Below are 14,570 nucleotides of genomic sequence, written 5' to 3'. Positions count from 1 at the left end.
TGTGTTAACATTTGGAAGATACAAATAACTCTGAATCAGTATTTTCCAAATGACCAGGGCATGATATAGTATAAAACCACACATGAGGAAAAGATCTATAAGATCCATTCAAAGGATAAAATAGCAAATTTTCATGAGAGTACAAAATTTCATTGATGTGATTTTAGATTCTATATTGTAATTAACCTTTTAGAAATTACCACCTTTATTCATCAATAAAAAAGTAACAAACTACAAACATGAATGAAACTCACAAACATTATACTAAGTGAAAGAAGCCAGACACAAAGACCACATATTACATAATTCAATTATATGAAATATGAGAAGAGGCAAACTATAGAGACAGAAAGAGGATTAGTGGTTGCCTGAGATGGGGGGCAGGGGTTGGAAGGGAAAATGACTGCAAATGGGTATGAGGGATCTTTTGAGAATGATGAAATGTTCTAAAATTAGATCATGGTGCACAACTCTGTTAACACACTAAAACACAGAACTGTACACTTGAAAAGGATAAATTTTATGGTATGAAATTATATCTCAAAAAGCTGTTGAAAAGAAAAAAAAACTCTCACTGGTCAAGTTTTGGTGTACTATCAAATAAGAATAATTGCAATTATCTGAAAAGGTTATTAAAACATTGCCCCTTCTCAACTTTATAGCGAAAGGCAAGATTTTCTTCTTATATTTTAACAAAAACAAAATATTTTAAGAAGTTGACTATAGAAGCAGATAGAATAATTTAGCTGACTTTTGTTAAGTCAAAGAGTAAAGAGATTTGAAAAATTTAAGTCATTCTTTATACATAAAATTTATTTACATTAACTTATAATGGATTTATTACTGTTATTTCTAAATGAATTAATAATTATTTTTAAATTTTGATTTTATTTCTAATATGGCAAATACTGACTTATATAATTCAAAAAAAAAAAAAGCACTTTGTAGTTTTCAATAAATCTTAAGATTTAATGATCCTGAGACCAATAAGTTTGTGAACTATAACTAAAAACATAAACAACCTTTCGAATTAAATTTGTGGTTTATAGGATGGTCATGGTATCTATATATTATCTACACAAAGAAAATTACACCATCTTTGCCTGTGTGTATATGCTGGGGATTGAGCCCAGGGTCTTTCACATGCTAAGCATGTGCTTTACCACTGAGCTACACCCCCATCCAACTTAACTTATAAATAACAGAGTTAGTCCAATCCCTAAAAAGGCCATTAATATTTCTACAAAAAGAGCTCTACTTGTCTGTTTTCAAGTAGTATCTGAGATTTCTTTTTAGAAGCTTACCATTTAAGCTGCGAATACACCTTATATCAAGGCTTCTCAGGCGAGAGTCGTCTCTTAGATCTAAATTATCTGATATGGTTTGTATTGCCAGTCTTGCAAAGACTAGATCAATCTTTGGAAAGAGGCAAAAAAAAGAAAAAAATATTACTTTTTCTTCTTCCAGCTCATCCTCCCCCATCCCACATCAAAATGTAAAATGTTCTAATTATTAATTGTTAAATTCTATCAAAACCTCAAGGATGTATGCAGGTAATCTCATGTGAGTGAAGTTTTACAATAATTAAAATTTCTGTTTTTGGCAAATATTATGACTTTTAACATATATGCCAAGTGTTTTTTAAAAAAATCTTTTGAGTGGATTTCTAAATAAAGATGGAAGATCCAACACACATTTACATTCACTCCTTCTTGAAACCCAACTAAAATATCAGTTAAATTTTGTTTGGTTAATTTGAATTTAAAGGCATAATCCACTAGGACAAAGAGATAGAAAGAGACAGCAAGAACTATGAAAGCTAGAAAGCAGATGAACAAGTGATAACAGTTCCAGTAGACCTAGCAAAACAGATAGAAAATACATTCAGGAACTAAGGACAGACATAAGCACATCATAAATAAAAAGGAACATTCAGAAAATAAAATTATTTCTAGAAATTAAAAATAGGACGGTACAAATGGAAAAAAGCAAGTCTGCAAGATTAACCAGCGCCCCCAAAAAAACAGAACAAAATTAAAATGATGTGATTAAAGCAGGCTGTTCTGGAGACCCAAAATAAAAATTTGGCGGGGGGTGGGCTGGGGGTGAGGGTGGGGGATGGAAAGCGGACAAAGGCAGGAAATACTACAGAATTCAATAAAAGTTCCCAAAACTAAAGGATGAAACTTTCAAATTGAAAGAGAATAACTAACTGCCTAGAACACTGGCTGAAATGACACTAGCCCAAGTATATCACCATGAATTTTACAACTATGGAAACAAAAGCAAAAAAAACCCAAACTTCCAAAAGATAAACTTGGCATATACAAAGAATGAGGAATCAAAATGGCAATACATGTTTCAGTGCAGTATGAAAGCTAGAAGACAATAAAGAAAGGCCTTCAAAATTCTGAGAAAAATCATCTCCTACCTAGAATGCTATAACCAACCAAATTATCAATTTAGTATAAAAATGGAATGAATTTTTTTTTTTTTTAGTTTTCGGTGGACACAACATCTTTATTTTATTTTTATGTGGTGCTGAGGATTGAATCCAGCACCCCGCACATGCCAGGTGAGTGCGCTACAGCTTGAGCCACATCCCCAGCCCCATGAATGCATTTTTTAAACATGCAAGATATTGAACAATATACTTTTTCAGTAAGTTAGTGGATGAGCTCCATTAAAAATGAGAGTAAACAGAAAGAAAATTCTTGAGAGAAGCAAAAGGAAATTACAAGATATTGGCAAAGAAAGATGCCAGGATGACAGCTGTACACTATTCACAAAAAACAATCAGCTTAGATTGGAACAGGTGAAAAGACTCAGTTTTTTCCAAGATGACAAAACCCCAAACAATTATTTACATCTAAGAAAATAAAATATCACATAGCAAAGAATGGTAATCTAGGATGTTTAGTGCTCAGCTCTGAATATGCTTGTAAGATCATAATAATGTAAACACAGAATACTGCTCCAACTAAAATTATAATAATACAATTATTTTAAATTATGAGAAAAAGAAAGATATATCTAAAAACCATGGGGGTAGAGAGGGAGGTCTGTTCGTTTTCCATGGTGAGAAGCCAATAGAAATAAGAAAGAGGAAGGTGAGGGGCTATTTAAAGATTACTATTTAATTCTTTTAAGATATGTGCCTACATTAGATGAGGCACATGCCTGTAATACTAGCTACTTGGGAAGCTGAGGTAGGAGGATCATAAGTTTGAGGTCAGCCTATGCAACTTAATGAGACTCTGTCTCAAAATAAAAAAAAAAAAGGGATAGGGATGAAGCTCAATAATATAGCACCCCTGGGTATCATTCTCCTGCACTGAGGGATTATAAAACAAAACAAACAAAATCTTTTTTTTTTCCCAACAAAAAAATCTTATTGGTTAAACAGTTCATTTATCAAGTCAGAAGAATATAAACACTTACTTCAATACCATCAAATTCAAATTTTATAACAGGTACAAAAGCGTCTTCTACAGCCTACAAAAGAGGAAAACAATTATAACACACAGGTTAATCTTCTCTCTATACTTCCTAAGTGCCAGTAACGTAAATCTCTTTGTTTCCAATTTGTATTTTAATCAACAGAAAAAATAAAAAATGTTCTTCATCTTATATTCAGGTTAAGGCCTTCTACTTTGTGACCTGTGTTACTTAAGATAAACAAAATGCCTATGACAATAAATATTAAATTTATTATCCTCCTAAAAATATTTGTCAAAAACTGGAAAGCAGAAATGTTGTCATTTGGATACTTAGTGTTTCTTGGGTCTAAAGTGAAAACTGATTATTTAGAAACAGCACTAGTGTTAGAAATTTTAAAATAATCAAAACTCTTGACCAATAAAAAATTATATTTGTAGGAATAAGGCCAGTAACTGCAAATTATTGCTATTAAAATTTTATTTCTTGAATGAATAGCTAGATATATAGTTACTAACTGAACCTTCACTCAATAGCACACACAATTTGATTATGTATCAACCATTTATCAGATACTACAATAAATGGTTTATATAACTTATCTCACCAATCCGTAAAAAAATCTTATAAAAATGTTAGCACCATATCTTTAAAATAAAGATAAAATATAAAATAAAAATAAATAAATAAATAAAAATAAAATATAAAATATAGGCTCAGAGAGAGTAGGTAACAACTAAGGTCTAAGAGCTAAAAGTGGTATTCCAGTTGAAAACCCAGGTTTGTATAATTATAAAGCCTGTGTTCTTACTCTTTATGTATTAGTTTAACTAAACAGCAACTTCTTCTGAGGCATTTCAATAATCCTAGGACCTAGGATAACTAGGTTACTAATTTCAAAATATCAAATATGAAAGGATACTTACTCTTAAGTTTCTAATGCCATCTTGATGTTTCAATTTTTCAAAAAAAGACTGAAAAAAATCAGATCTTTCTACATGTCTTGGAGCTACACAAAGTGCATCGATGTCAGCTCCTACAAATCAAAGTATTTCTTATGAAGAAAAGCATACTATGCATTTTCATTAAAGTTCATGCAAACATATGTACAGAACAAAGTATGGAAGGTGTGTATAAGAAAAATGTTAGTTGAAAAGATGTAGAGAAAAAGGTACACTCATACAGTGCTGGTGGGACTGCAAATTGGTGCAACCAATCTGGAAAGCAGTATGGAGATTTCTTGGAAAATTGGGAATGGAACCACCATTTGACCCAGCTATCCCTCTCCTCAGCCTATACCCAAAGGATTTAAAAACAGCATACTACAGGGACACAGCCACATCAATGTTTATAGCAGCACAATTCACAATAGCTGAACAGTGGAACCAACCTAGATGCCTTTCAGTAGATGAATGGATAAAAAAAATGCGGCACATATACACAATGGAATATTACTCAGCAATAAAAGAGAATAAAATCATGGTATTTGCAGGTAAATAATGGAGTTAGAGAAGATAATGCTAAGTGAAGTTAGCCAATCCCAAAAAACCAAATGCCAAATGTTTTCTGTGATATAAGGAGGCTGATTCATAGTAGGATAGGGAGCGGGAGCATGGGAGGAACAGACGAACACTAGATAGGGCAGAGGAGTTGAAGGGGAAAGGAGGGGACATGGGGTTATTAATGATGGTGGAATGTGATGATCATTATTATCCAAAGTACAGGTATGAAGACACGAATTGGTGTGAATATACTATGTATACAACTAGAGATATGAAAAATTGTGCTCTATATGTGTAATAAGAATTATAATGCATTCCACTATATATATATATATATATATAAATATATATATATATATTTATATATATATATATAAATAAATAAAGATTAGTTCTGAGTAGTGATAGTGGGAATTTTTTGCTTTTATATTTTCTATGAACAAATAAGCATGTACTCAAAGTTCTTATCACTAGAATATAACCAAAACCAGTTACCTTTGGTGTGTACTCCAAGCCTATAGGATCCAAATGTGAAAATTTTACCACCAACCGTAGCCACAACAGAAGGTGGGAGATTCTAAAATAAAAATCACACAAAAGACATTCAATAGTTCAAGTTATTTTGTACAAAAAAAGTCTTTACATTCTACTGTCATGTATAGCTTAAAAGAACAAATAAAAAAATTTTTTTAAAGTGTCTAAATGCTTACTACATTTTATTCAGCATATGTTACACAGTACATTTGACAGCCTTGGTAAAATGGGATTTGTTAAAGCACTTCAGGGGTCTTTTGGTTGTGACATGAAATAAAGAGGGTATTTCCAGAGGGAGGACAAAACATTCATGTCTACTACACATGCCCCACATCTTTACATCTCTCTCTTAAATATAAACTTTTTTTCATCACTTGACTCTACCTGACTTTTCCAAATCCCTGTCTTTTGGCTTGATCACTTTTAACAGTCACCAGGGAACTCTTAACTACAAATTAATGAGCTTTCAGCTATTTACAACATGATATTCTCAGCCTATCCCATTTCCCCTTAAAGTATGTTTAATTTCTTGACTCTATTTCTGCAAGCTTTCTCAGGAAAGTGAGGTCATTCTTAATATGATATCTTCATGAGAGCTAATCTAATAACTTCAATTAATATTTCTATGATCAATTAATATTTCTATGATTGTACCATAATTAAAAAGCTACTTTGGGGCTGGGGTTTTGGCTCAGCGGTAGAGCACTCGCCTAGCACATGTGAGGTCCTGGGTTCGATTTTCAGTACCACATAAAAATAAATAAATAAAATAAAGGTATTGTGTCCAACTACAACTAAAAAAAAAAAAAAAAAAAAAAAGCAAGCTACTTCTTATTATCCATACTGCCTAAACTAATCATTATTATTCTTTTTGGCTAATTCTTAGTTCATATCTCTTAAATTTGTCACCTACCATTCTAATCAACTACTCTTCCCCTAACTTCAGGCTATTTAATAGTTATCCTAAGCTATATAATCTTGCCCTTAGTCTTTCTTTTCTCTTATTCTATGTTGTACAAAATTCACTGACTCGTGTTCCTAAATTATTCCATTACATACTACTTCTGCTCAAAACTTTACAGTGCAATCTTCCTGGACTATTGAGGTAAAGATTCTTGGGCCTGACAATCTCCACACTGCGCTCTTATGGAACTTCCTTTCTGAAGTTATTCCATAACCCAATCTCCTTTCCACTGCATTTGCCATTGCACCTGCCTCAAATGCATGCCTCTTTGAGTATCTTTAATACTTTTTTCACAATTCATTTCAAGTTCTACCTCTTCCGTAAAAACTTCCCTGACTATTCTTAACTTATTCAGGTAACAAGCTCTTTTTCCTCTGTGCTCCTCCACTATTAAAATCTTTACACTACACTTATTGATCCATAAACGTCTCCTCTCCAACCATATTTAAATCCTCAAAGGTGAGAATTGTATCTATTACTTCTCTGTATTTTCCTATAATACCTAGTAAAAATTACATCTGTTCATTAATCTGAATAGAACTATCTGTATAGAAGAATATGCTTGTTATTTCTTCTGTTTAATAAATATTAATGTTTCAAGAGTATCACAATTTTATAGCTAGAAAGGAGCTGGTATATTTATTAATAACTAACATGAATCAAAAGATAAGCCAAACATTGAAAAATCTTTTAGTTTGCCTTTCTACTTTGAAATTTAAAAACCTTGCATGATTTGTGAGAAAGCAATACACTGAATCATAAGTAAATATTTTTTTTATATACCTTTATTTTATTTATTTTTATGTGGTGCTAAGGATCAAACTCAGGGCCTCATACATGCTGGGTGAGTGCTCTACTGCTGAGCCACAACACCAGTCCGGTAAAATGTTTTAAAACATAATCATTTAGCTGAAATAATCAGAATAGGTGTTCTAGACCATTTAGAGTTTCTAACACAAACCCTTCAGTTATTTTCCAAACTAAAACATGCATAAACCAAAGAATTACAATTGACATAGCAAATGACCTTATCTACTCAGTGAAAAATGTCAAAACTTCCTTTCTGATTACTAGTAACAATGATTTCACATGCTCAGAATCTGACATATCACTCCACTGTTGATAACCTTGCTGAGAGCTTAGAAATGAGCCAGACAGCCTTTTGGCAGCAAGAGTAAATAGTAAATAGCATAAAGACTGTTAAACTCAATGACTAAAGTCTTAGGAGAATCCTAACCTTACTTGAGTCATTGTTTATAAGAATCAAATCTACATATTTATCATAGGTGTAGAAATAAATAATAAAAGTTGTAAAAGAAATAATTGTAGGATATGTTTATCTAATTTCTAAACCCATGCAGACTAAGGGGCATAAAGGGACTTTATAGATATCAGTTGGCAGACATGAACTTTCAACTGCTACTATGGGAAGAGATGGAATTATTATTTAAAAAACAAACCAAGTTTATAATACAATAATTTGAGTTACCTGATGAAGGACAAGTGGTCTGAATGTGAGCAGACCACTTGTCCTCCAAAGGTTTATATGTTAAAGGACTGGTCTCTAGGGTGACAGTATTGGGAGGTGGTGTGGACTTTTAAGAGGTAAGGCGGTAATTCGTAACTAATTACAAAAGGAACTGTGAAACTCCACTGGTTCTATTTCCTGGATGGGGATGTGCTACTGGTTCTGACATAAACTCTTACTACTGCCATTCACTATACTCATCAAAGGTCCAAAGCAAAGGGTCACCTAATTTTGGACTCAAACTTCCAAAATTGCAAACTAACTAAATGTTCTTTTTTCATAGAGTCTGTCTTAACAATTTTTTTAGTGATGAAATGCTACCTGCTAACTAATATAGTTAACTCCCAGTTGAACATGCCCCATTTAATTGTAATCCAGCCATTAAAATAATATTCACAGTGATAATGAGACAATAATGAAAATTCAATTATATTCAAAATATTCTAAAAAAGAAAAATATATAATTCAGAGGAAAAACAGTTAAGCTACTTGCATAATTATAAATTTGTGTTTACAAATTCCTATGTCTTAGAGGCCAAGCAGGTATGCAAATAAGGAACTCCCACATGAGAAATACAGAATTTGATGAATGGCACTTGCCTTGTCAGAAATAACAGGGAATAGAGGGAGCAGGAAGTACTGAGTACTAGAGGGCAGGAACCCAGTCCCATTCAAGCCTTTCTGCTGAGTACAAAAGCAGGCCCAGTGTTGCCAGATCTGATGTGTCATTTAATAAGTCTGAAATCTAGTTTTTTAAATAAAATCTCCTCATATTTAAATTTTGGCCTACTACATATGGATCCAAAAAAAAATTATGCGAACTTGCAGCTATAATTTGCCACCTCTGGGGTAAAACCTCACCTACTTAGAAATTAAATTATCTAGACTAATTTATCCCCTGTATACCACAGAGCTAAGTTATAATGTGTTTCAGATAATTCTCAACTTTTGCATCTTACTACTAGGACAAAAGACCAGGACATAATGAAACAAAGAATTCCATGTAGTATAGAATCTTACCTTACTCTCACTGACATCGGATATCCATTCTTTTACTAAATTATTCAATTTACCAAGAACAACCAACCTATAATAAAAACATATTAAAGAAATAAACATATAGACAGTATCTCTGTGTTGGTGTTTGAGTAAAAGCACATTGTATATATGCTAATACTATCACATCTGTTGATACACAGCACATTTTTGGCATTCTTGGATCCCTCAGAGTGTCAAAGAGACGATAAATGTGATGATAGTATTTTGGTCTCTGAACTATTTTCAAAATTGAAAAAAATCTAGTAAAAATCACAAAGTTATCTTCCGTGAGTTGCAGAGGCCAACAGAATTGTCAATTTTCTTTGCTTTATTGTGTAAATTAGATAAACTCAATGTGGTACCAGAGGCTAGCATTTGCTCACTGCCAGTTATAAGTCTTTGAGTAATTAAAATGGGCAAATTAATTATTGGCTAATTTTTGTGAAGTATATTATTTAATAAGAGCAGTTTGGTATTATTAAAACAAATTTGCAGTCAATGCCACAAATAAATCAACATTAAAAAAAAAAAAGAAGGTTTGGGATATAAAAGATAACATGAGAAAATGAATTTGCTTTTCCTCCATCCTTCAAGGTGCTGAGACTGAAAACCTTGGCATTGTCTTTCTCATATTCCACAGTCATTAAATAACCCTACCTTAACAATGTATCCCAAATTCTACTATTTATCACCTCCACTGCCATCTTCTAGTTCCAAGTACCATTATTTCCTCTTGGGGTTATTATAATGGCCTTTTAAATAATCTCTCTGCTTCTGCCCTTGCACCCCTCTTCAGACTATTCCCAATATAGCAGCCAGAGTGACTGTATTAAAACATTAATCAGATCATGTTAATCTTCTCCTCAAAGCCCTAATAGCTTTACATTTCATTCAGAATAAACCAAAACCTTGAAAATGCATTACAAGGTCCAAAGTCCAAGTCCCTTCCCACCTCACTTTCTTAAAGCTAAAATTTCCCTGCTTACTTGCTCTGCTTCAGATACTCAGCAGATTTGAACTTACTATGTACTATTCAAACCTACCAGGTACACTCTCACCTCAGGTTTTCTATCCAGAATGTTTTTCCCTCAAATATCCACCTTCTCACCCATATTCACATTTTCCTCTAAATGTCATTTTCTCAATGAGGCCTTCTCTGAAAACCTCTACTCCCAGCTTTATCTTTCTCAATAGCACTTACGTGTAATACTGTATTTATCTTACTTATTTGACTGTTAGTCTCTTCTAAACTTCACCTAAAATGTAAGCTGTAGGGTGGGCCAAAAATTTTCTTTTTGTCATTTCTGTATCTATAGGTAGGGATATAGTGGGCATTCAATATATGTTTTTGGAATTAATGATTAAATAAGATACAATAAAATATTTTACAGTTTTCAATGACATACCTGTGGTTCAGTTCTTCCTCATCTTCAAATACTCCAAATGGCTTCATGGCATCAATTAATTTCTGTGTATAAATATGATCAATTTCTTTAGGACATGCCAAACTAATTGGAGAGGTAATTCCATAATGCTTTTGTTGACGCTGGCTGTCCAGCATGGTGTTTCTATTGAAGAAAAAGGAAACAGTAGAAAAAATTTAAAGTATCATATCATACTGATACATTCACCCTCTCAATCCACTCATGTTAACTGAGCTACCTTAGAAATTAATTAAGTACTAACAGTTTGGGCAGGCACTTTTTTTAAAGGAAAAATGGGGACTTTTCAAGCCAAAAGCAGCATGTGTTGGCATAACACTACTTACTTTGAATGCAAAAAACCTAAATGAGATCTGTGCCAAGGCTACCTCCACTACACCCTGCAGACTTAAAGTCAAGTACCATCTACTTTCTAGAATCTTTGAAATGCAAATGCTTGAAAGAAAGAACTTTCTTGGTAAAAACCATTGGGCTTTTCCTTCTAAGAAAGAAACAAAAACATACCATCAGAAAGTCCTTGTGAAATAATCTGGCTTTTAAATGAAATCACAATTAGATTTCTTCTTGGGAAATTCAACACCCTTTGTTTGAATCAGAGTTTATAATCCTAACATTTGTTACTCTTAACTCTTCATTTTGGATTGGCACTAATAATATTTCACACTGAATAATTACCCAATTCTTTATACTAAATGTCAACCTTTTTTACTGGATACAAGTGATCTTCCACAGACCCTAGCCATCAGGAAATTACATTCTTGAATAAGGTACAATCGATTTCTGAGATTTGGGGTTTACATGGACCAATGACTTCAAAATAAATTTTGGACCCAATAAGGTTATAACATCTTATTTTGCTGTGAAAATAAAGTAAAAGCACACACACACACTAACCAACTAACCTTACCATCCATTTTCACCATGCTTTCACTAAGGGACAAGTAATAGTAAGAATATAATCTCAAAATAAAAAGCAGTCTTTTAGCTTGAATAAAATAGTCTTATAAAAGTAAGACACAGAAGAATCCTGAGAGGCATGTTAATGGGTACAGGTTGCAGTTGAAAAGGAAAATGAACAGCACAGTAGGACAACTGTGATTGACAACAATTTATTGCACATTTCAAAATAGTGATGAATTTGAATGTTTCCAACAAATGTGTAAGGTAAAGCATGTAATTGCCCTACTCTGATCATTATATATCATATACAATTCACAGGGAGGGAGGGGAGAATCAAATAGAAGAAACATACCAAGAAACTCCAAGAAACATAGCAGTTTAATTTTCTTCAACACTGATTTTGTAAATGTTTATTAGTTATTTCAAGTCTCTCATATATATATATATAAATATATATATTTATGTGTGTATGTGTGTACACACATTTTTGGGGGGGGGGGGCCACCAGGGATTGAACCCAGAAGTGCTGAACCAGTGAGCTACATTTCCAGGCCTTTTTATTTTGAAACAGAGTCTCACCAAGTTGCTTAGGGCCTTGCTAAATTGCTAAGGTTATATTTGAACTTGAGATCCTCCTGCCTCAGCCTCCTGAGTTGCTGGGATTATAGGTATGCACCACTGCATCTTGCTCAAGTTGTATTTCCTTTTAAAAATTTGGCTTTTTATCTTCAGTGAGCTACAGAGGTGTTCTGGTATTGTTTGTGTTTGCTTACATGTATATGATAGACATGGGACAGACTGATTAAATATTACCATTCAATTAATCTCAATAACCAAGAGGCAGGTCTTGAATAAGTGCTATTTTCCAGAAAAGCACCTGAGATTCAAAGAGAGAAAAAGAGCCAGAATCTGAACTCCAAAACCTTTTTCCACCATTCTATTTTCTCTTCCATAACTACTTCTGACACTATAAGTCCCAGGTCTCAATTTCTTATCTGTATTCTCAAAATGTTGGCTATTGAGTCCCTACTGATCATAAAAATCTCAATTCTAGGGTTTTGAACCTCCCTCATCTAAACAGGAAGGGGTGGGGGTTGTAAACAGCATATTGCACATTCCCTTCCATCCATCAATTTCACTTATAGGCAAAAACCACAGAGAAAATCTAGTACAAGTGGAAAAGAAGACATGTAAAAGAATGCTCCCTGCCACACTGTAACATTAAAAACTTAAAATATCCTAAACAGTCACTAAGAGGAAAAGGACTAAATTTGGTCGTATCCCCACGATGGAATACAACACATTAGTTAATGTAAATTAATTAAAACTGAAACTATTAACATGGACAGCTGAGAGGTACCATGTTGTTCTAAAGAAACAAGCTGCAGAATGACAAGTGTGACACTAAGTTATAAAGTTTAAAAATAAGTAAAACAATGACAGCTATTATAGACACAAACGTATATAAAGCATAAAAAGATGCATCAACAATAAACATCCAATTCAGAACTGTGGGGATCTCTGAAGAGGAACGTGAATGGGACCAGAGAAGGGGGAATGAGAATCCTTCAGATGTATCTGGAACGTCTGACTTCTTTTAAATAAATAAATGCAGACACCACACATACACACACACACACACACACACACACACACGGGCGTGTTATTCTTTGAGAGAAATGGGTGGTGGCACAAGCGGTGTTTCAGCTATTCTCTGCATTTTTTTATATGAATATTTAAATTATTTCCCAATAAACCGAAAGAAGCTCTAACAAAATCTTGGCAAGCAAAGAAACTGTTTCTGACTTATCAAAGTGTGAGCAGGAGATACAGACCCGTAGATATTGTGGGTAGGTGGGGAGGCCCGAGGAGGGGGCGTCAGTGGCGAAAAGGCCTCTGCCTTTATCAAACAGAAACCCCTGGGCTGGAATAGGTCATTCACTCCTGAAGACCTGAAGACAGCCACTCCGGCAGGGAGGAGGGGGAGGCAGGGGGATGGTATTTGCGCCAATGCAGACAGAAGCAGACGGGCTCAGACAGTACTGAGGACAGGAGAGTGACCGACAATTTCTCCCCACGGACACAAGCACTTCTCCCCCTCCTCATCAGTGTCTGGGGGCGTCCTCAGAGGCGGGACCGCGGGGGTAGACAGGGACTCCTGAGTCTCGGAGTCCAGGCAGAGGTGGGTAGGTAAGCCACCGGGTGTAGGGGAGGTGCCACTGCGGACTGGCTGGGAACGGGGAAGGAGATCACTGAGGCAAGGTGCGGGCAGAGTACTAGGGTCAGGGAAGGGAAACGAAGCTCCGGGATGACCACCTCAGCTCACCTCTCCCCACCTCGCCCTCAACCGCCGCCCCCCACCACTTACGCAGACATCTCTTTCATCGCTTCCTGCGTCTCCCTCTTCAGCGAGTGTCTTTCGCTCTGGAGTCCTGTTCTGGTCGCTCCCTTCTCCCTGTATCCACTTTCCTGCAGTCACTTGCAGCTCGCTCGCTCTCTCACTTCCCCACTTACTACGGCCGAGGCATCCAAACGAGTAGTGAAAACACCACAAAACCGGCTCTATTTATGACAATACAGCGCGGACGACGCCAATATGGCGCCGCTTCCCAGACTGCCTCTCGTCCTCTGCAGCCCCGCCCCCTTGGTTCCCGGGCCCGCCCTCGACCACGCCCGCTCTGCCTTCGGGCTGCGTTGGCTCCGCCCACGGGGGCGGTGAGCGCCTTCACTCCGAAGGCAGACAGGGAAAAAAGCTTTAGATCCTCTCCTTTGTCCATGGGGCTGTCAATCCAATCACACCTCTTGGAATGTAATTTGGAAATATGTTTTTCTTGTTTCTCCATTGAAAACATGTATGTATTTTTTCAAATATCACATGCTTGCCTAACAAATACAATTTTAACTCTTCAATTTTCCCACATCTTTAATTTAATTAAGCGTAGTCAAACGTAATCAATCCACTTGTCAAGGAGATTGTGTTGGGAGAAGGTCACACCCAGGAACGTGCGACTTTAAGGCAATTATCCCAGGGGAAAGCAAGCTTGTAAATTGGAGGCTAACTGTTCACTTCACCTCTAAGTGCCACCCCCTGATTCATGACATTCTGGCATTTAGCTCAGAGAGGCTGAAAGTAATTGCTAGCAGTTTGCAACAGGATAAATCCAAGGCTGAATCAAAATCTCACACTTTAAAATAATGAAGATCATGTTCTATGTGATTGTAAG

The 14,570-nt window shown here is 35.1% G+C and overlaps 1 protein-coding gene across 2 annotated transcripts in view; it reads right to left on the bottom strand.

The window, feature by feature from the left end:
- The window catches only part of Papolg (poly(A) polymerase gamma), a 36,282-nt gene extending 22,335 nt beyond the window's left edge, over window positions 1-13,947 (bottom strand). For both annotated transcript variants that reach the window (XM_076833123.2, XM_076833124.2), the window contains exons 1-7: window positions 13,715-13,947; window positions 10,411-10,572; window positions 8,987-9,053; window positions 5,436-5,517; window positions 4,365-4,474; window positions 3,442-3,495; window positions 1,305-1,416 (exon numbers count right to left, since the gene is read on the bottom strand). In XM_076833123.2, coding sequence (XP_076689238.1) covers window positions 1,305-1,416; window positions 3,442-3,495; window positions 4,365-4,474; window positions 5,436-5,517; window positions 8,987-9,053; window positions 10,411-10,572; window positions 13,715-13,731 — 604 coding nt within the window. In that variant the 5' untranslated portion in view covers window positions 13,732-13,947. The remainder of the gene's footprint in view (window positions 1-1,304; window positions 1,417-3,441; window positions 3,496-4,364; window positions 4,475-5,435; window positions 5,518-8,986; window positions 9,054-10,410; window positions 10,573-13,714) is intronic.
- Window positions 13,948-14,570: the final 623 nt, after the last annotated feature.

Source organism: Callospermophilus lateralis, chromosome 14 (genome assembly GCF_048772815.1).
Source record: "Callospermophilus lateralis isolate mCalLat2 chromosome 14, mCalLat2.hap1, whole genome shotgun sequence".
NCBI classification, from domain to species: Eukaryota; Metazoa; Chordata; class Mammalia; order Rodentia; family Sciuridae; genus Callospermophilus; species Callospermophilus lateralis.
This window is presented reverse-complemented; position numbering and strand designations above follow the sequence as displayed.